General features: G+C 49.8%; 1 protein-coding gene across 1 annotated transcript in view; it reads right to left on the reverse strand.

Annotated features, from left to right (window-relative positions):
• Nucleotides 1–637: 637 nt before the first annotated feature.
• Nucleotides 638–20,349, reverse strand: part of F8 (coagulation factor VIII) — a 69,223-nt gene continuing 49,511 nt past the window's right edge. The window contains exons 18-28 of the mRNA XM_077825545.1: nucleotides 19,433–19,645; nucleotides 17,985–18,213; nucleotides 17,565–17,747; nucleotides 16,414–16,530; nucleotides 13,893–13,964; nucleotides 12,822–12,907; nucleotides 9,864–10,019; nucleotides 8,908–9,052; nucleotides 7,776–7,924; nucleotides 6,506–6,682; nucleotides 638–793 (exon numbers count right to left, since the gene is read on the reverse strand). Of these exons, the coding sequence (XP_077681671.1) occupies nucleotides 638–793; nucleotides 6,506–6,682; nucleotides 7,776–7,924; nucleotides 8,908–9,052; nucleotides 9,864–10,019; nucleotides 12,822–12,907; nucleotides 13,893–13,964; nucleotides 16,414–16,530; nucleotides 17,565–17,747; nucleotides 17,985–18,213; nucleotides 19,433–19,645 (1,683 nt within the window). The remainder of the gene's footprint in view (nucleotides 794–6,505; nucleotides 6,683–7,775; nucleotides 7,925–8,907; nucleotides 9,053–9,863; nucleotides 10,020–12,821; nucleotides 12,908–13,892; nucleotides 13,965–16,413; nucleotides 16,531–17,564; nucleotides 17,748–17,984; nucleotides 18,214–19,432; nucleotides 19,646–20,349) is intronic.

Below are 20,349 nucleotides of genomic sequence, written 5' to 3' on the forward strand. Positions count from 1 at the left end.
TGCACCAAGCTAGCACAGCCCCAGCCTGGACTCTGGCAGGGGCCACTGGGTGCGCTGAACCCCAGCTGATTGCAAAATGTGGCCCTTGGGCGATGTTCTTATCTCTCCCTCCAGACCACACCCTCCATCACTTGTGCTGGGGCCATAGCCAGGGCCAGGTCACTGAGAGTTTATGGAAAATAACGAAGCAGATCTCAGTGGCTAATTAATTATTAGCTGCTATGAATGCTGACTCTAAGCCCCATGGGGATTTCAAGGCTGGCTGAGCTGGGGAAGACAGGGGTGGGGGGTGGCAGCAGATGTTTGCTGGAAAATTACTGTTTAATTATTTAGTGCTATGTTCCGATTATATGGCACACAGTATATGAGAAAGACAGGGGAAGGGCAGGCGACCCATAAACCTTTGCAGGCCCCTTTCTTCCGACCACTTGGAATCCTCTGTGCCACATTCCCAACCCAGCTAGTGTAAATGCATAAAACTCCACGGAAGTGAATGGTGCTGCTTCTGCTTAGACCTGCAGTGAATGTGGCCCTTCATATGGGCTTTGGAAGATCTTCCTCTTTGGATCTCTCCAGGCTTGGTGATGGTTCAGTGTCCAGCCAAAGCTAGGTCCTTTAATCCAAAGCTATCAGCCCATCAGTATGTTTGCTGGGCGTCGCAGCCTAAGAACTCCATCCTCAGGGCAATGTGGTTTTGCCACCGGCGGGGGTGTATCCTTAGATACCGGGCAAAGAGCGGAGGATCCAGGGAGTTCACCACGGTGCTGAAGTGATTTTGGTTGCCCTTGAAGATCTGAAAGGAGGAAGAAATAGTTGGCACTTTCTCTGCTCTGCCATGTCAGGGCTGCTCACTCCCCCAGGGGGAAAGATTCAGAGATTCATCCCAGGAACCAGCCCCTGGATGTCAGTGGAGTTACTCTAGGTGGGAATCTCACTCAGCTGGGGGTAGGACAATGCTAAGGAAGGCGATCCCTGTATCTGAAGGGCACAGGAGGGGACTTATTTCAGGTGGTGCAAGCAGAGGATATACCTGGGAGGAGTGGGAAGAAAGGAAGCAAAGGAAGATAACAGATGAGGGGGAGGGTTCTAAACAACAGGGTCTATCAGATTGCAGCAGAGATTCCCAAGGAAAGGGGTAGAAGCTTCATCACTTGGGAAATTTAAAAATAAACAGGACAAAGATCTGGAGAATAAACTAGAGGAATCAATTCTGCACTGGCTTGGGTGCAGACAGCTAATTGCTCTAAAAGGCTTTCTCTATCTTTCTGTTACAGCCCAGGTCTACTATATGGGGAGGCAGTGTATGGGGTGGTGTTTAACATCTTTATTAATGACCTGGATGTAGGTATGGAGAGCATACTGATGAAATGTGCAGATGACTCAAAGCTGGGGGGCGGATGCCAACACTTTTGAGGATAGAGCTAAAATTCAGAGGGATCTTGATAAATTGGAGAACTGGGCTATAGACAACAAAATGAAATTCAACAAAGACAAATGGAAGGTGCTGCACTTAGGGAAGAAAAGCCAAATGTACAGATACAGAACGGTGGATAACTGGCTTGGCAGCAGCACTGCTGAGAAAGATCTGGGAGCTGTGATGTATCACAACCTCAACATAAGTCAGCAATGCAATGCTGTTACAAAAAAAGCAAATGCAATTTTAGGTTGCATTAACAGAGGCATAGCATGCAAGTCACGGGAGGTGACAGTACCGCTCTACTCGGCGCTGGTTAGGCCTCAGCTGGAGTACTGTGTCCAGTTTTGGTCACCAATGTATAGAAAGAAAAGGAGTACTTGTGGCACCTTAGAGACTAACACATTTATTTGAGCATAAGCTTTCGCGAGCTACTTATGCTCAAATGAATTTGTTAGTCTCTAAGGTGCCACAAGTACTCCTTTTCTTTTTGCGAATACAGACTAACACGGCTGCTGCTCTGAAATGTATAGAAAGGATTTAGTGAAACTGGAAAGGATCCAGAGGTGAGCGACAAAGATAATCAAAGGGATGGAATGTAAGCTGTATGAGCACAGGCTGCAGGAACTGCATATGTTTAGTTTGGAAGAGAAGAGATTGCGGGGGGGAAGTGATAGCGGTCTTCAAATATTTGAAAGCTGCCATTAAAAAGATGGAGAAAATTTGTTCTCTCTTGCCATAGAGGGCAGGACAAGAGGCAACGGGTTCAAACTACAGCACAGCAGATTTAGATTAAGTCTCAGGAGAAACTCCCTAGCTGTAAGAACAGTAGGACAATGGAACAGACTCCTCGGGATGTTGTGGAAGCTCTTTCATTGGAGGTTTTCAAAAGAAGGCTGGATAGTCTTGAATGGGTCAGACACAACAAATCCTGCATCGTGGTAGGGGGTTAGATCAGATGGCCCCTGCAGTCCCTTCTAACCCTCTGGGTCTATGATTCTATGATTCTTATACACAGAGGGAATACACATACTAATAGACTGTTGCTGTATCATGAGTTCTTCCCATCTCCCAGCTGCTGCAGTACACAGGGTAATCAGTTCTCCTCCATTATCCCCATCCCCCAGGGCCATTGCACAGTCAGGATTTTACAAAGCCCCTTATTCTGGCCTGCAGGTTTCTAATTTGTGGGTGATGTGTGTTTTCAACAAGTCCCTGTACTTTGCTTTCTGACGGACCAGGTGGCACAAGGGCTGATGCAGTTACAAGCAGGGCTGATGGAATTCTGTGCCATTGCAAGGCTTCATAATGGAGCAAGCACCAATGGGCACAATGGCAGGAAACAATACCTTAGAGCTGGGTGAAATTTTTTGGACAAAACTCTCTCATCTCAAAACTCATACATTTGTGTCAAATTCTCTGAATTGTTCTGCTCAAGAAAAAAATGGAAAAAAATGGAAAATAGATATTTTGATTCAAAATGACTTTTTGTTTCAAATTTTGCTTCAATTTTATTTTTAAAGGGTTAGAAAATCTTTGGAACAAATGGAAAAGTTTTGGTTTGGGCAAGGTATTTTCAAATGGGGAAAAATATGCCCAGCCCTGCAACAAGGCTATCCTCCCTCCGCCTCCAGCAGCACTGTGCTATGCTATCCACATGCAGGAACCACCCCAGGCACTCCTAGCGAGTGCAACTCAGGAAATGTTTGTTTGCCAAGTGGGACTGCTGCACCTCTCCTTTGCTAGTGCCCTGAGAAGACAGTTTTGTTTCAATGGTAGAGCAGATGCATTACCGTAGTCCCATAGCACCCTGCAGCACACTCAGGCTATGTCTGCCCTTTAAAGCACCACAGTGCATCAGCATAGACAGCACCTTCACTGACGGGAGGGGCTCTCCAATCACTGCAGTAAATCCACCTCCCTGAGAGGCTATAGCTAGGTCGACGGAAGAATTCATCCATTGACTTAGGCCTGGTCTACACTACAGAGTTAGGTCGACACACACAAGGCAGCTTGACCTAACTCTAAGCGTCTATACTAAAATTTTGCTCCCATTGATGTAACTGCCCCATTACACTGAGTCCGTGAGAGGCGTAGAGTCAATGTTGATGTAGTTAGGTTGACGCAGGTCAGTGTGGAGCTTACATTGACTGTTACTGGCTTTCAGAAGCCATCCCACAATGCCTCACACTGACAGTACAATTGGTACAACCGCTCCTGGGGAGGACATGCACCGCCAACACAAGGAACAAAAGTGATTTAATTACTGTGCAATGACTTGGTACATAACTAAGGCTTGGTCTACACTACATCAGAGGTGCAAGTAAGCCAGTACGCCCCGGTACAGCCTACCGGCAAGAGCTGGTACACCGTACCGGGGTGCATCGGCTTCCCCAGGCGCAATTTAAAGGGCCTGCAGCTCTCAGCAGCGGCTGGAGCCCCTGGGCCTTTAAATTGCTGCCAGAGCCCTGGGGTAGCGGCGGCGGGGCTGGGGCGGCGATTTAAAGGGCCCGGGGCAGTAGCAGGCTCTGGGGATGATTTAAAGGGCCCGGGGCAGTAGTGGCGGCTGGAGCCCTGTCCCCGGAGCCCTGCTGCCGGAGCCCTGGAGAAGCGGTGGTGGGGCTCTGGGGACGATTTAAAGGGCCCAGGGCTCGGTCGCCGCTACCGCCCCGGGCCCTTTAAACCGTTGCCAGAGCCCCCGGCTGCCGCTATTACCCCGGCGGGGGGAATGGAGGGGGAAGCAGGCACTTACTGGTACAGGGTGGCCCGGAGCTGGCTCTGACCCCCCAGTCCCGCCCCTTCCGCCTGCGGCCCTGCCCCTTCCAGGGGCCAGAGCCAGCCCAAGCCCCGTACCAGTAAGTCCCTAGACTTACTTTCACCCCTGCACTACATACTTACTTCAGTATAACTACGTGAAAAATACACCCACCCTGAGCGATGTAGTTCTGCCAACCTCTGTAGACAGTGCTATGTCAAAGGGAGAGCTTCTCCTGCCGACACAGTGACCACCTTTCACGGAGGTGGAGTTATTAAGCTGACAGGAGAGCTCTCTCCCATCGGCTTAGAACATCTTCACCAGACAGGCTGGAGCTGCGCCAATGCAAATTTGTAATGTAGACCTGCTCTTAGGTCGACATAAATTTGTAGTGTAGACAAGCCTTAGCGCTGTCTACAAAAGGACTTTTAGATTGGCTTAACTGGTCACTCAAGGATTTTTCACACCCCTGAGCAACGTTTGACTAATTTTCTAGTGTAGACCAGCCCTTATCCTGGAATAGGGGTTCACAGCTGGCTGAGGGGGGCTGAAAGCTACTGATGGCTCTGACTAATGAGTCTGATCCAAAGCAAATACAGACCCTGGTAAAGCCAATGGTTGTGCCAAGCGCTCTTTTTTAGGCTCAATGGAAGGAGCAAACAACACCCTTTATGCAGCAGAGACAATGGAGGGCTTGCCCAAAGTACTTGGCAGTTCAGTGGGCTGAGTACAAACTCAGGGGCTAGGAGACTGGTTTGGACGCCTGCGTGTGTTAGCGGAAGAAAGCCAGCAGGATGACTGGAGAAGCTGTGAGTGTGATCCTGAGAGGAAGCTGAGCTCACTGGAGGATAAGAACCCAGCTATCCAGTATTAAACCAGGCAGTCCTACTTTTCTAGGGTATGTCCCACTTCTGCACAGAAAAAAACGGACATGGTTTAGTTTGGATGTGGGACGCCCTTCTGAAAAGCAGTGTGCTCTTAACAATGGCCTGTCCCCCGCTGCCCCATGCAGCATGACCTTGTGTGCACTGTGCGTCCAAGGTCCGACCAGTGCGGGTAGGGTCACACTGGCAGGGGCAGGGTCACGCCATTCCCAGAAGTACTGGAATGTCCAGTATTCAGGAATGAGTGAGTGGCCCCCTACTGGAGGGGCAGACCTGGGAATTTTACAGCCAAGAAACTGCCTGCTGTTGTTTCTTTCTACCTTTTGAGAGAACGAGGACTGTGTGTGTGTTCTTGGTAGATAAACAGGATTGCACCAAGAACAGACCTGACTCCTAGCACCAACTTCTCATCCTAGCAGAAAAAACCCTGCAAGGCCCCAAACACTGACTAATTCCTCCATCCAAAGAGACACCATCACAACCCTGGCAGCACATCACTGCCAAGTGGTCCTTGAGTTGCCCATGACAAAAGCCCCAGGAGTTGCTGTTGGTTAAATAAAGGATACAGAGGGGTTGCAAGCCCCTCTCCAAGTGTGAGCCAGCAGGGCCATCCTTAGGATTTATGGGGCTCTGTGCAGTATTATTAAACTGGTGCCCTATGCCCGATGGCAGCTCGGGCTTGCATGTATATTTTAGAAAAGGTGGTCTTTTGAAGGATTTATTAAAAAAATTATATGCCTGAAGATCCAAGCATTTAAGGCTAAAGATGAATACCAGATTGTGCATCTAAACATATGTGCGAGGATTTTTTAGAGATGTGATTTTATAATCTTCAGCAACACACTAATGAAATATTTTTAAAGCAAATTTTAAACTAAGATCCTGTAGACTAACATGTTCTGAGTAAATATTACAGTAATGCACAACTGTTTTTGTCAGTAAAATTCAGAAACTGACAGTATATACCTGGGGTTTGGCAAATGCCTGTTAAATTGCTTCATTACCACTTGAATGGCTCTTTAACAGATTCAGTGTTGTCCTAATAGGTCTGGCAGGCTGGAAGGCTTTTCATAGAATCATAGAATATCAGGGTTGGAAGGGACCTCAGGAGGTCATCTAGTCCAACCCCCTGCTCAAAGCAGGACCAATCCCCAACTAAATCATCCCAGCCAGGGCTTTGTCAAGCCTGATCTTTTTCACTTTTAAGTACTAGATCCCCTCCAGAGGAAGATTCGCCAGGCTGCAGCAGCCAGCTGTGGTCGGAGCCTGCAGAAAGGGTCAGAACAGGGATAGGAAGAGGTAGCGGGTGGACACTAAGACCCAGGGGTGCCCCATATTTTTGGATGTCCTACGCAACATAGCTGGGTATGCCTAAGGACAACCCTGAGTACCAGTGTCTGTGATCCCTTGGGCTTTCCCTGGTATCCCAGGCACCAGCCTGGATCTGTTTACCTTCTCCTCGCCATTCTGGAGAACTGGAGTCCAACGCGAGCCGTCCTGACTGCTGGAGACAGCAAACTCCTTCACGAACATTTTACTGAAGATGAATTTGGCGCCCTGGGTTACGATTCCAGTGACTCTCATGATCTTCTCAAAGTCCACCTGCAGCCACTCATTGGGGCTGTTCACCTGGGGAATGACACACCAGCCTTCATGTCCCCTTCAGAAATACCCACCAGACACAGTGCAAATGGTCCCCTCAGCTCTCAACATGTCAGAACTTTTACTTAGCCATGTCCAGTCCCTCCCACTACTCTCAGAATGTCTTCAGCGCCAGGGAGCAGACAGGCCAAAACCCTTTCTATGCCGTAACCTTGAACCAAGTTGGTAACCATCTCTGGACATGGTTGGTGCTAAAACTTCGGAACAATCTCAGCTAACCAGGTGTTGCCCTGCTAGACTGGCACATAGCATGCTCATGGAACCAAATGAGGACACTTATTTCCTTTGTGGGTAGGATCTCCTCACAGCATCTGTGTCATCAGGTTGGCCAGCACTCCTTCCCAGACTCTTTGCAGTAGGGAATCCCAAAATGCATTGCTTCATGTGCTCCGCTGAGGCATTGTGGGATAGCTACCCTGATTTTCCCACAGTGCCCTGATACAAACATGGCAAGGAGCATGATCGGTACAGATGCACAAACCCACTGGAGACACATGTGTGTTGCGAAAAAGGCTGCTGTGTGGACACAACTCAGCCTGGTGTGTTGTAAGCATGGCAGACAAGAGTGTCGCAGTCACAGTTTACTTGTATTGTGGATGGGGCCTTAATGTTCTACAAGGAGCTGCTGGATCCAAAGAGACTTTGAACTGAACTGGCCTCACTCTCAGAGGGGCTGAGCCCCTGCACGTCCCACTAATGTCAGTGGGAAGGAATGGTGAGTACTCAACATTTCTGAACACCAGGCCAGGGATCACAGCTCATGTTAAGTGCACTCACTGTTCCTACTCTCATCTCTGTAGCGCATCCTCCTTGGAGAGGCCAGAACTGGAGTAGTTATGATCTGACCCACAGCCAGACCTCCTGCACCCTGCCATACAGCACCTCCTGCTCAGACTGGAGCAGCTATGATTGACCCACAGCTACTGCTCCTCTACCATTCTCCACAGGGACTCCTGTCGGGAGAGGTGGGGAGTGTGGCGAGCCAGTGCTCTGTCACTAGCTCAGTGCTCCTGTGGGCTGGGAAACCCCCATTTAAAAGTGGGGCATGCCCCATGATTACCTTTGGCTTCCAGGCATTAGTCCTCTCCTGCAGGTTAAGTCGGGCTTGGGAGGGAGCCCAGCTGGAGAACATGTTCTCACTGTAGGAGGAGGCAGAGATCTGCTGGTTGGAGATACTTTTGTTCTCCATTCCTAAGGGCATGGAGCAGCCTGGAAGAGAGTTGAAGCAATAGAAACCAAGATGCCTTCTGGTTGCCCATTACTCCCATTTGGTGGCCTGCTGGCCAACATATGGGAGGCAGCATCTGTTATCACATCAAGACCACCTGTCACAGTCCTGCTGTGCACGTACCTTACCTGGCTATATTTCAGCTTCTGCAATCCCCTGCCAGCCCAGCTCCCATGTCTCCAGAACAGTCCTGTGCATTGGACACACACCCAATACCCAAAGCAGCTCCTGCTCCCTCCAGCGTGCTCTTGCCGGGAGGGAGGGGGGTCTGTTCTCCTTGAGTCACTCAGGAGGAAATAGAACAAGGAGTACTTGTGGCACCTTAGAGGGTACTCCTTGTCCTTTTTGCTGATACAGACTAACATGGCTACCACTCTGAAACCTGTCAGGAGGAAATGTCCTTCACTCCCCAACGTGCCTCCACATATCCAGCCCCAGTGTGTGTGGGAGGGGGGGACTCCATCTGCTCACCTGCTCCCCCTAGACTGAAATGGCAGCTGACTAAAAACCAAAAGCAAACAGGGTTCCTTAAAACAGGTGAGGATCAGACACTCTTTCTAGGAGGGCACTCTCAGCGTGGCTAACACACCCACCCACAGCTGCAGCGTCAGCACCGAGAGCTAGCTCTGCGCTCTTCCCAGGATAGCCATAGCCATCAGCCAATAAGGAGATTTTCAAGCATCACTTACCTGCCAGATGTCACTCCCTCTTCCTGTCCCCTGCAGCTAATCTTGGTGTGTCTGGTGCCAGCCCCACCACCAACATGGTCTAACCCTGCCAGGCCCTGAGCACCCTTGTCTCTCACTGAAATCAGCGGGAGTTGAGAGTTTAGCACCTCACAGGTGCAGGCCCCTGTCCCCCTCTGCTCCAGAGTTAGATTTTAGAGGGCATGAGGAGGAGCCAGGAGCAGAGGGCCTCATGGTGGGACTTACTGTTCAGATCACGGCCTCATGGTGGGACTTACTGTTCAGATCACAGCCAATGAGTTCCATGCGCAGAGTGGTCCGAATGCTGTAGTGTGTGGGGTGGAGGCGGATATACCGGGCTATGATTGGGGGGTTGAAACGATTATCTTTCACCCCTGTTGCATCCACATTCCCAAAGAACACCTGCAGGAAGGGAACAGATGGGGCCCTGTTTCTCCAGCGCTTGCAGAAGGAAGAGGACAGAGGTCTACAAAATAATCATAGCATCATAGAATATCACGGTTGGAAGGGACCTCAGGAGTTCATCTAGTCCAACCCCCTGCTCAAAGCAGGACCAATCCCAAACTAAATCATCCCAGCCAGGGCTTTGTCAAGTCTGACCTTAAAAACCCCAAAGGAAGGAGATTCCACCACCTCACTAGGTAACGCATTCCAGTGCTTCACCACCCTCCTAGTGAAAAAGTTTTTCCTAATATCCAACCTAAACCTCCCCCACTGCAACTTGAGACCATTACCAATAATGAGTGGCAAGGAGATGGTCACTTCAGTCTGGCACTTATTAACCTTACCAGCTTCATAACACAAGAATAAGGGCTCAATGAAATAAATATGAAACACCATTCAAATGGATACTAATAAATACTATTATACACAACCCAAAATTAACCCCTGGAACTCACTGCCACATGATGTCACTGAAGAGTAGGTTTACAAATGGTCAGACACTTATATGGACAAAAACATCTGCCATGACATGAACTAGGATGCAATTACTGGAGCAATGAATCCTCATGCTTCAGGATAGAAATGTATCACCTGCTGGGATTAGGAAGATATTTACCCCCTGAGACAACATTGTATAATTACATGAATTGAAAGGGGTTCCGGCCACTGCAGAAGACAGGATGCCTGCCTTCATCACATCCTGGCCTATCAGTCAGTTCTAGAACGATGCAGCATCCTTTTCAGATCCTATCCTCTCTCTTTTACTCACCATCTGGGAGCTGGTGGCATTCCCCTTGTATCTCTTCCACCTCTCCCCATCAAGACCATAGAAGATGATGAACTGGGAGATGTAGAGGCTGGAGAACTTTTGCCGGGCCCCCTGGGTCTTTATGCCATGAAGGATCATGGGACGCAGCAGATCCACCTACCGAGGGAATATAGAGATTCTTTTCCCATAGGATGATTGCCATTTGGTATCCACTCCCAACGATAGTGCAACTTGCGCACCGGGTTTGACTCCTCCCAGGTTTGGGGTTGGGGAGGAGCTTCCCTCCTTGATATATCTGGGGAGGGTGTTGCAGAACCCTGGCTCATTGAGCAAGGATAATTTGTCAGGACCAGGCTGGGGTATCCCACACCATCAGTGATTGCAGGGGCCACTGGGAGACCTCAGTCCACCCTCTCATCATCTTCCCCTCTGCTACTCAAACCAAAACAACCTTCTGCAATGGCACTGACAGCCCCTAAGAAATGTGCCAATCTACCTCTCTCCACTCACCCTGCAGCCCCAGTGGCCGCAGTCTCTCACAGCCAGCACGAATATTAACCAGCATTAGGAAAATCACACCCACCAGTATGGTTGAATGGACCAAAGATTATTACCGCCTCTGGGGAAAGAGGAGCCTCAAAGGGAGGGGACATGGTCTTCGGGTTTAAAAAAACAGGGTAGTGACTCAGGACTCATGCTCTACCAAACCTGCGAGTAACCATAGGCAAGTCACTTCAAGCCTCGGTTTCCCCATCCATACAATAGCGATAATATACAGGGTTGCTAAAAGGTTGAATGACTATTTGTGAAGCATTCTGAGATCCTTGGATGGAGCATGCTATAAAAGTATTATTATTGTGTGTGTATTGTCAGGAGATTATCACAGACACTGTGCTGGCACATTACAGTTTTATTTGCTTTGTTATAATTATCTTAACATGACAGTGACTTTTGTGGGTTTACATTTCCCTTCACATTTTCACAGCATAGTTTTGGGCACTCAATGCAATTGAAAAGGGATGAATTTAACACTGGTAAAAGGAAACAGTCGATCATTAACCTTTGGAACTCATTGCCACAAGATATGATGGAGTCCAAGTGTGTAGCAGGATTGATAAAAGGATTAGACATTTATATTAATAATAAGAATACCCAAAGTTATATTAGATGGGATAAAATAGTATAAGGAATATCAACTTTGAGACTTCAGGGCACAAGTCAACCCCTAACTGATAAGGGTCAGGAAGATTCTTCCCTTATGGCTAGGTTATTACAAAGTTGTCTGGTAGGGGAATTTGCACCTTCCTATGAAGCAGCTGGTACTGGTCACTGTTGGAGACAGGATACCAGGGGGGAGGGATAGCTCAGTGGTTTGCACATTAGCCTGCTAAATCCAGGATTGTGAGCTCAATCCTTGAGGGGGCCATTTCGGGACCTGGGCCAAAAATTGGGGATTAGTCCTGCTTTAAGCAGGGGGTTGGACTAGATGACCTTCTGACCCCGATATTCTATGATTCCTGTTTACCTGTGAGGGTTGATCTGGTGTTTATGTGAATCGGGGATGATTAGTGCTGACTAAAGCAAGGCTAGCTACAATACTTGTCAAGATTTTAACTATTAAAGCTGGGGGATTGCTCCTATTCTTAGGGCTAGCATCCTCACACACAGCAGTTTGAGCTGAGAATCCACTTTGAGGGTTGCAATGTTACAGTGCATCACTTAACCACTGTTATGCGTGTTATATCAATGCAGGAAAATCCACATTAAAAATAAACATGGAGGGCAGCTCATCTGTTCTGTTCATTAATAGGAAACTTCTCACCAAAAAGGAATCTGCTATTTTTCTCTCTGTGCAACATGAAATATTCTTGTTTTCTCCATCCGAGGGAGGCAGATACTACTGACTTCACCAGCCTGTGGGTGAGATGCTAGGCACAAGGTGCAGGGAGGGGGTAGGCAGGAGGAGGGGACCCTTTCTGCAGCACTGGGAGTCACATGCTATTTCTCACTCCAGCAGCAGACCCGTCTGGGGGCACTGAGGTTAGCTCCAGAGGGTGCAGAACATGCGGCACCAGACATTGAGGTCAGAATGGGGGCACAGAGTCTGGCAGGAGGGGACAAGTGGGGAAAAGGGAAACCTGAACCTGCAGGGAAAAGTGTGCGTGTGTGTGTGTGTGGAGGGGGTTTGGAGGGGTGCATGTGGGTGTGTGTGTGTGGAGGGGGTTTGGAGGGGTGTGTGTGTGTGTGTGTGGAGGGGATTTGGAGGGGTGCATGCATGTGTGTGTATGTGTGGAGGGGGTTTGGACAGATGGATGTATATGCATGTATGTAGGGGGTTTGGTGGGGGGTGTGTGTGTGTAGGGGGTTAGAGGGGTGCATGTGGGTGTGGGTGTGTGTAGGGGGTTTGGAGGGGTGCATGCATGTGTGTGTATGTGTGGAGGGGGCATGTGTGTGTGTGTGTGTGTGTGTGGAGGGGGTTTGGAGGGACGGGTGTATATCCATGTGTGGAGGGGGTTTGGAGGGCTGCGTGTGTGTGTATAGGATGTTCGGAGGGGTGCGTGCATGTGTGTGTATGTGTGGAGGGGGCTGGAAGGGGCGTTTATGTGTATGTGTGTAGGGGTTTGGAGGGGCGTGTGTGTGTGTGTGTAGGGGGTTTGGAGGAGTGAGTGAGTGTGTATGTGTGTCTGTGCGTGTAGGGGGTTTGGAGGGGTGTGCTTGTGTGTCTGTGCGTGTAGGGAGTTTGGAGGGGAGTGAAACATCCCAATCTGGCAATGGCCTGAATAGCCTGAGGGCACTGTAGATGTGGTGGTGGAGAAACTGAGGGGCTTGCCCAGACTGAATTGCTCACTGCCTCTTTCTGTAGCTCTTCCACAGGGCAAATGGCTGGTGCCTGCAGGCATCAGAGGCTACTATTAATTTCACTTAACAATGTCTCCTTCCTCCATAAGTGAAACCTACCTGAATCCAGGAGTTGCCGCTGTCAGTGCTCCAAGCATTGACAGACCCAGAACGATCTAACCGGGCCAGCCTAGGCGCCCATTGACCTGTGGAAGAACACAAGAGAGATGGGGAAGCCATGGCGTGAGTTCACTCACTGACATGGACAGACAGGTGTGATGACTACAGCACCAGCAGCAGAGTCAGAGCACATCCCTCAGTGGGTCTGTCTGCCTGCCCCTCACTGTTCAGACCTGGTTCACTGTCAGATGGGAAGTGCAGGTATCAGAGAGCTCTGCGCTGGTAAAATCTGGGCTCAGATTAAAAAGACAGAGAAACACAGAGTCTGGGTAACCCCACTCAGGCATCCTTGTCTGACAGAGACCTACTTCTCCCATTTACCCTCTCTTTAACAGTGGCCACCATCCTGCCAAGGGACAGGGTCTCCCCGTGTATCACATGCTGTCTGGACTGTAAGGGGCCATATCTTCTTGTGTAGAGAAACAAGCATCTTGGCCACACTTCTGCTATAACAATGGCTAAAAAATGGATTCTCACTGGACTCCTCTGGGGGCTGGAGGAGGTTGCTCTCAGCTGACAGAAGAGGTGTTCGCTGGCCACCGCAGGCAGGGAGAGCTGAACTTGAGATGAAGTAGTGAACTAAACAGCAAGGATGTTTCAAGGCACCAGTCTATTGCAGATGCCTCATCTAACTGTGGTTACAATGGAATCATCCCAGGCATAGAAGGCAAGGGATAAAATCACCAAGGCAAAGCAATGCAGCATATTGAGGCCTCTAGGAATCAAGAAAGGATTTGAAACTCAGTTGAATGGGCCCAGGGAAGAAGGCATTCTAGAGCTGGGTCCTCAGAGCCAATGGTATGGCCTTTGCCAGCCCCTGTCTGCTCCCTCCACAACTCCTTCAATGCCGGGATGGTATCCAGCGGGAAGTAGGAACCACTCCATAAAAAAGGCTTTGTCTCGACTAGGAAAGTTGATTGAGTAGGTCAGGTCTTGCCAGCATGTGTTGGCTAAGCCTGATGAAAACTTGACCTTCTTCCTGGTCACAAGGCCAAAAAGTCCAGCACTCACCATACTGCCCTGAAGCTGTGATCTGAGCATCCGCAATATTCCCGGAAGCTAGGCCAAGGGGGTTCTGGCACTCTGCAACAAAGGGGAAGAGAGAGGAAAGAAGATTTATGGGCTATTTCATTTGGCCTTTGAAGCTAAGGCCTAGGTGAGCCTTCAGTTTTGGACGCTGAGTTAGGTTCCCAAGTCTGGTTTGGCACAGCAGCCAGGGAGCCCACGCAGCCACTGCTTTGGAGCCTTCCCTGGGGCTGGTGGCCATTGTACTCAGGTGACATCACCTGCCATAAGGGCGCTCAGTTAGTGCTGGGCCAGCCTTTCAGAACAAACCCACAACCCAGGACAAGTGTGGGCTTGTTACCAACCCAGAGGTCAGGCCAGGCTTGCTGAAAGGTGCACCAAGTTCTGTGGGGCTTCGTGTGAACCTGGGCCAAGTTTCCAGCCACTGCTAGGCTTCGGGGGTGGGCCGTTCAAGATTTGGAGAGTAAATCACATGATACCTAGTAGTTTCAACTAGGAACCAGGCCAACTTGGCAGATTCAGCTGAGCACCATTGAACTTCTTGATTCATTGAAACCTGGATTCCAAATTGAAACTCAGGATGTGGGGACCCATATGAACCAAGACAGACAACGGCTTGTGCCAACACTGGAGAATTCAAATGGCCAAGCTCCCCCCCCATCTCAGTTCTGACCAGGTCCTGCTATCTGTGACCTACCACCCTGCGCAGCCAGGGTATTGAAAGCATCCCAGGATGGCAATATCCTTAGAGCCAGTGCCACTTCATTGTGCTACAATGTCGCCATGTGACAATGCAATGCTGCAGATCAATTGTGTTAATAGTCACTGTGCAGTGCAGATGTCAAGAGGCATCACAGTGCAGTGACATGACAAGTATCTCCTGGAAGTTTTGACAGGTGTTGAATTTAAACATAGTGTCAGAGATCTTAAACTCGCTTTAAAGGGGAGATAGAACCATGAACCCTGATTTTTTGCTAGCACTGTAGGGACAGTCCTAAATACAGCAAGAGCTGCAAAACGAGAGAACACCTCCATCCAGCCTTAGCTGTTAGTGACCCTAACTGCTACAGCTTTCACAGGAGGACTCCAAAAGCCTGAACTCAGGTCCTGGCATGTAAGTAAGGCAGGAGTTGATTTTCTAGCATTTTAAAAAATTCTTTGCAAATTTTTAAATCTGCCCCTTACAGACCCTTGTTCCTAATTTTGACCCTTGCGGGTGATATCAGCTTTTATTATTGGTTTATAAGCCAATCCGGGATGGTATATATTACAATTCACAGCCGCCTCTCAGAGATCCTCTGATACATCTCCTCTCTTTGGATCACTGGTATGACAGCTGTGTTGACAAATGTCTCTTCTGTGTACTGATGTCTGGCTCCCAGGCCTGTTTGTTGCTAGGCAGTGTCTTTTAAACACAAATCTTCATGTTTCTAAGAACATCTTGGCTGACACCTCCTATTTTTTAAAGTCCCTTTGCTGATCTGTGGAGCACTGCGGTGTTTATTTCCATTATAACTTAGACTCTTAAAAAATCATAGTACTTGACTCTTTTCACGTCAAGCCCTTTCTAGTAAAAAGTGGATTTTGAATCTTAAGCGGCTTTTTAATTTATCTTTAAACAAAGCTTTTCTGGCTCACATTTAATGCTCCTTTAAGAAGAGGAAAAAGACCTTTACTATGTAAAGCCAACTATCCTACATCTTGGCAGAAGGTTAGACTAGATGACCCTTGTGATTCTATGATTCTCTTAAGTATAACAAATCAATCCTTTCCTTCTGTTTTGAAACTAGTATTTAAAATGAGGTGGAAACTGATTTACACTCTTGAGCTGGCAAAGACTTTACTGCAATTCCCAACAGATTTTGCACCACTTTACATGGTAAAGAGTGTTGCTGAAAATGACCACCTGTGGCCAGCCTCTGTGACCCTTGGTGAGTCACATTGCCTCTCTGTGCCTCAGTTTACCGATCTACAAATGGGTATTTCCCTATTCCGTTAGCCAGCTGGATGGGCGCATGCAGACATGGTGATAAGAGTATGCACATTTTTGTGCGTGGCCCATAGCGTCTTAGGGTTTGAAAATCAGGCTGCTGGGGGCAAATTTTTCAAGGTGGTTCAAGCCGGCCTCCAGTTTTGCACCCATAGTCACATGCCCCCTCTTAGATGGGGGTGTAATTCACTGCAGGTGTGAATGATGGCAGTTAGCTATCCTGCTGTCTCTTCCGTAGGTTTGGTCAGGTGGTTCGATTGTTCAGCGCTGTAACTCTCCTTCGCCCAGAGCTGACTGAGGGTGAAAACTGGCGTGTCCATGTTTGAGGGCCATGAGGGCAAAATTTTCAAAAGCACCTAAGTGACCGGAGGAGCCTGAGCCCTGTTCTCCAGAGTGCCTTAGGCGGGTACTTCTGCACCTGTGAAAATGCTCCCCCATGCTGTCTACATGAAATTCTCAGGAGGTGAATGAAGAGTCAGTGAAGGCAACTGTAGAACAAGGAGAAGAGTCACTCACTCAGGTCATACACAAGGAACAGGGCGCTCATTCCAGCCTGCTGGTGCTCTCCAACCTCGCACTCCACCCGCCAGATCCCCGGGTGGGAGGGGCGCATTTCCACCGTTCCAAAGACACCTGGGTGAGAAGAAGGGGAGGGAGGGCAGAACAAAGGATTATTTATTTCTAGCGGCTAAAAGAGAAGCCTGTGGTGGCTACACCCACTCCTGCTTCACTCATGCTGAGGGCAGATTGTGCTGCCATGATGCCAATTGCACTGGACTACTCACAGAGTAAAGTACTGCCCAAGGTGGGTATGGGTGCCAGGTGCTTCCTGAGCCTTAATAGCACATTGACTGGGTCAAATTGTTCCCTGGTGTAACTTCATCAAAGCCAGTACCGTTAGACAGGAATGAGTTTGGCCCAATAAATGCACTTGAATTTGATAAAAATAATTAACAAAAATATGAATTGTTTGTATTACATTGCACTTAGGAGCAGGGGCACTGGAATGGGAGAGCCAGGGGGCCATGGCCCCATCACTTTTTACCAGCCATAGAGCTGAGCGACAGGAGCAAGGTGGTGGAGAGGAGTGAGTGGGGGCTAGGGTCTTGGGGGAAGAGGCAGTGCAGGGGCGGGGACAGTGTGAGGGCAGGGGCTCATGGAGAAGGGACTGTGTGAGGGTGGGGCTTCAGGGGGAATGAGTGGTGCGAGGGCAGAGCTTCGGGTGGGAAGGGCCGGTGCAGGGGCTGGGCCTGGGGGTAGTGCAGCTCTGGGATGGGGCCATGGTTTGGGGACCTGTGGCCCGCCCCACTTTTAGGACACTTCCACCACTCATTCCTAGGAGCCCTAGTCACGGACAAGGAGCTCATTGTGGGAAGTGCTGGACAAACAAAACAAGACTCTTCAAAGCCAGTAAGGCGTCACTAGCTAATGGCCATTTGGATCCAAATATTTGAGGCAGTGTTGGTCCAGGGCCTATTTCTCAGGCTGAGAGGCACTCGTCTATTTAGCTACCCCTTGATGTCAGGTTGGTGCCATGTCCACCCTAATCAGAGTGCATCAGCTGCACTAAGCTAGGTGGGCACTCTTTGGAGCTAGGCTGCTGGCTTCTCCTGCATCAGTCCTCTCCAGGAGACAGGTTAGCTCCCAGCACCTGGGTCAACTCTTACCAGGATAGAGGTTGTAGACTCCCATTCGATACTCATGGTTCGTCCTAATGGCAAACAGTTGCCCATGAAAATAGACTGAGTGGATGTCCTCAGTGCCGCCCACATTCAGCAGGTACCATCGCACCCTTTGGTGCTGAGCCATCACCAGCCCAGGCAGTGCATCCATCACGTAGCCGTTGATAGCTGGAGGAGAAGAGCACACTTGGGACGTGCTGTGGCAGGGGAGAGGTTCAAAGTCTGCAGACAGCAGCAGCCATGCTGGAGTGAGCTGAGGTCACTCTTGCTGTTACCCAGGGGATGGGCAAGGAAGGGGATTCTGAAGCCCTTGATCTGAAGCTCTGCTCTAACAGCAGACCCTACAGAGTTTCCCTTCTATGTGGGATGGCTGGGTAGGGAGGGGAGAGGAGCTGGAGCTCTTACCAGGGAAGTAGCTGCTTCTTCTAAAATCAGGATCGTCTGGCTGGATCTGGCAGAGGGGTGGGCAGTTCCTCTCCATGTTCTCGGCGAGGTACCAGCTTTTGGTCTCATCAAAGATAGTGAAAAGCAGAGAGAATTCCTGCACCGCCAGCTGCCTCCCGAAGGCAGGGCTCAAGATGCCAGGGCGGCAGATAAGCAGTGGCCCAACCAGGCCAGAGTGCAGATCCTTCTCCTAGGAAGGGAAAATAACCAGAGTGTAATGGGAATGTAGAGTCCACTCCTAACTTCCACCCCATCCACAATGCCACAATGTGGCTACTCAGAACAACATTAACCACCGTCAGGCAGGACTTTGGAAGTGTGTGCTTCGTCCCAGGGCTGCTCTCTCTGTGCCTGTCAAACTCCAGCACCGCCCTGTGAGTGCCAACCACAACTCCAGAAGCATGTGTGGCCTCAGACTAGACAGATAGGGGAAGAGGCCTTGGTGATGAATGCTCCCAGCTTACAGCTGAAAAGCCAAAAATGAGAGGAGCAAGGTGTGTGCAGAGCCTGGCACTGGTGCTGGGAGTTGGAGAGGCATGCTGGGTTTCAGAAGGGGGCAGAAGCCCCCTTCCTCTCGATCCCAATCTGACATGGGGGAGGAATGCACACTTAGAATTGCTCTGATTTGATTTGTAGTTCTGACTCGCTGGGTTCCCTTCCCAGCTCTGCTGCTGACGCAGTGCCTGACCTCGGGCAAGTCACTTAATCCTGCTGTGCCTCAGTTGCCCCACCTGAAACACTTTGGACAACGGTACAGGATGTTGTGAGCATTAGTCAGTCTGTGGCTGAGAAGGACCAGACTTTTAAGTCTGATGGCTGCTCTATCCATAGCCTGCATGGGGCCAGTCATGTCACGGACTGCCAGGGCATAAGGATGCCCCAGACATCCCCCCTGAGTGGCTCTGCACTGCCTAAGGCATCACCAAGGCAGGGGGAGTTTTGTACCTCTGGGTCCCACAAGCAGCCAGAGAGGGGCTGAGGATCTGGCCTGTGAAATGTGACTTATCCAGGTGGTAGGAAAAGCTTTCTAACTCTCAGGGTGATTAAGCTCTGGAACAGGCCCCCATGGGAGGTTGTGGGATCCCCATCACTGGAGGTCTTTAAGACCAGGTGGAACTAACACCTGGTCTAGAGTTCCTTGGTCCTACGGGGGCCTGGACTTGATGACCTGTCGATATCCCTTCCACCCCTACGTTTCTATTTCTATACACTCTCGGACCCATTCACAAATGGCCTGATGAAAGCCCCCATCAATGTGTCACAGAAATATCCTATGCAGTAGTGTCCCAGGCACAGTCCCCTTGGGTCTGCACGGAACAGGGGAGCTGGGATTCTGGTTGAGAGGCAGCTGAGGGCAGAGATGGCTAGCAGAGAGACCAACAGGTTTCTCATAAATGGTTCCCACCTACCAGGTTAACACTGGAGAAGTAAGCCCAAGCCTTGCAGTCAAACTCATTGACAGTGGGTGCCATCTGGGGCAGCACCTTCCAGGAGTACTCGCGGAGCTCGCCAGGCTGCACCGCTTCCTGGCTGGGTGTGCTGTTTTCCCCCAGGCCTCCTTGGTAGGGCAGGAGGTTGGAATGGAAGGAGTAAGGCCGGGAAGCTAGGTTCTTGAAGCTAACCTGCACCGTGGAGGGAAAGAAGCAAAGAGAAGGGTTACATTCCTTGTGGGGGGAAAACTTGGAGCCAGGGCCCTGCCTGCACTCCTTCCCTGTGTGGGGCACTGGCTATGCCCCATACCCTTCCTGCTGTTGTTCTTTAGTGAAGCTCAGTGAGACAGATCCTAGCGTCAGTTCTGCTTGTGCATCCCTCACTGGAGTTGTTGGGAAAGGCACATGTGTTTTTATGGGCAAGATGTGTGTTTTCTCCACAGTGTCAGTCAAACACAGGTCAGTCCCTGCCATTGCCTTTTCCCCCAGCTCCAGCCTTCTGAATCCATATTATCTGGTCTTTTCTTCCTCCCCAGTTCAGGGTTGTGCCACCCCCTATTACATGTGTAAACAGAGTCTGAATGAACTCTCCCCTGACATTTAGTGGTGAGCTGTGGAAAAGGAGCTGATCTCATTTGCATGGACACACCCACCCTGCCTAGGTGCTCAGCATGATGTGATCATGGACTAGATGACCTCCTGAGGTCTCTTCCAACCCTAATCTTCTATGATTGCTTGTCCAAATGATCACTTGTGGCTGGTGTTGGATCCCCAGTCTCCTTGTTATTGGGGCAGGAGTAATAAAGGACTCACTCTCAACTCAATGGCACTCGCTAGGCAGGGAACATGGGTTCCAAAGCCCAAGGAGTTAAGAAAGGGTGGTGAGAGGTACTTGT

Source organism: Eretmochelys imbricata, chromosome 9 (genome assembly GCF_965152235.1).
Source record: "Eretmochelys imbricata isolate rEreImb1 chromosome 9, rEreImb1.hap1, whole genome shotgun sequence".
NCBI lineage: Eukaryota > Metazoa > Chordata > Testudines > Cheloniidae > Eretmochelys > Eretmochelys imbricata.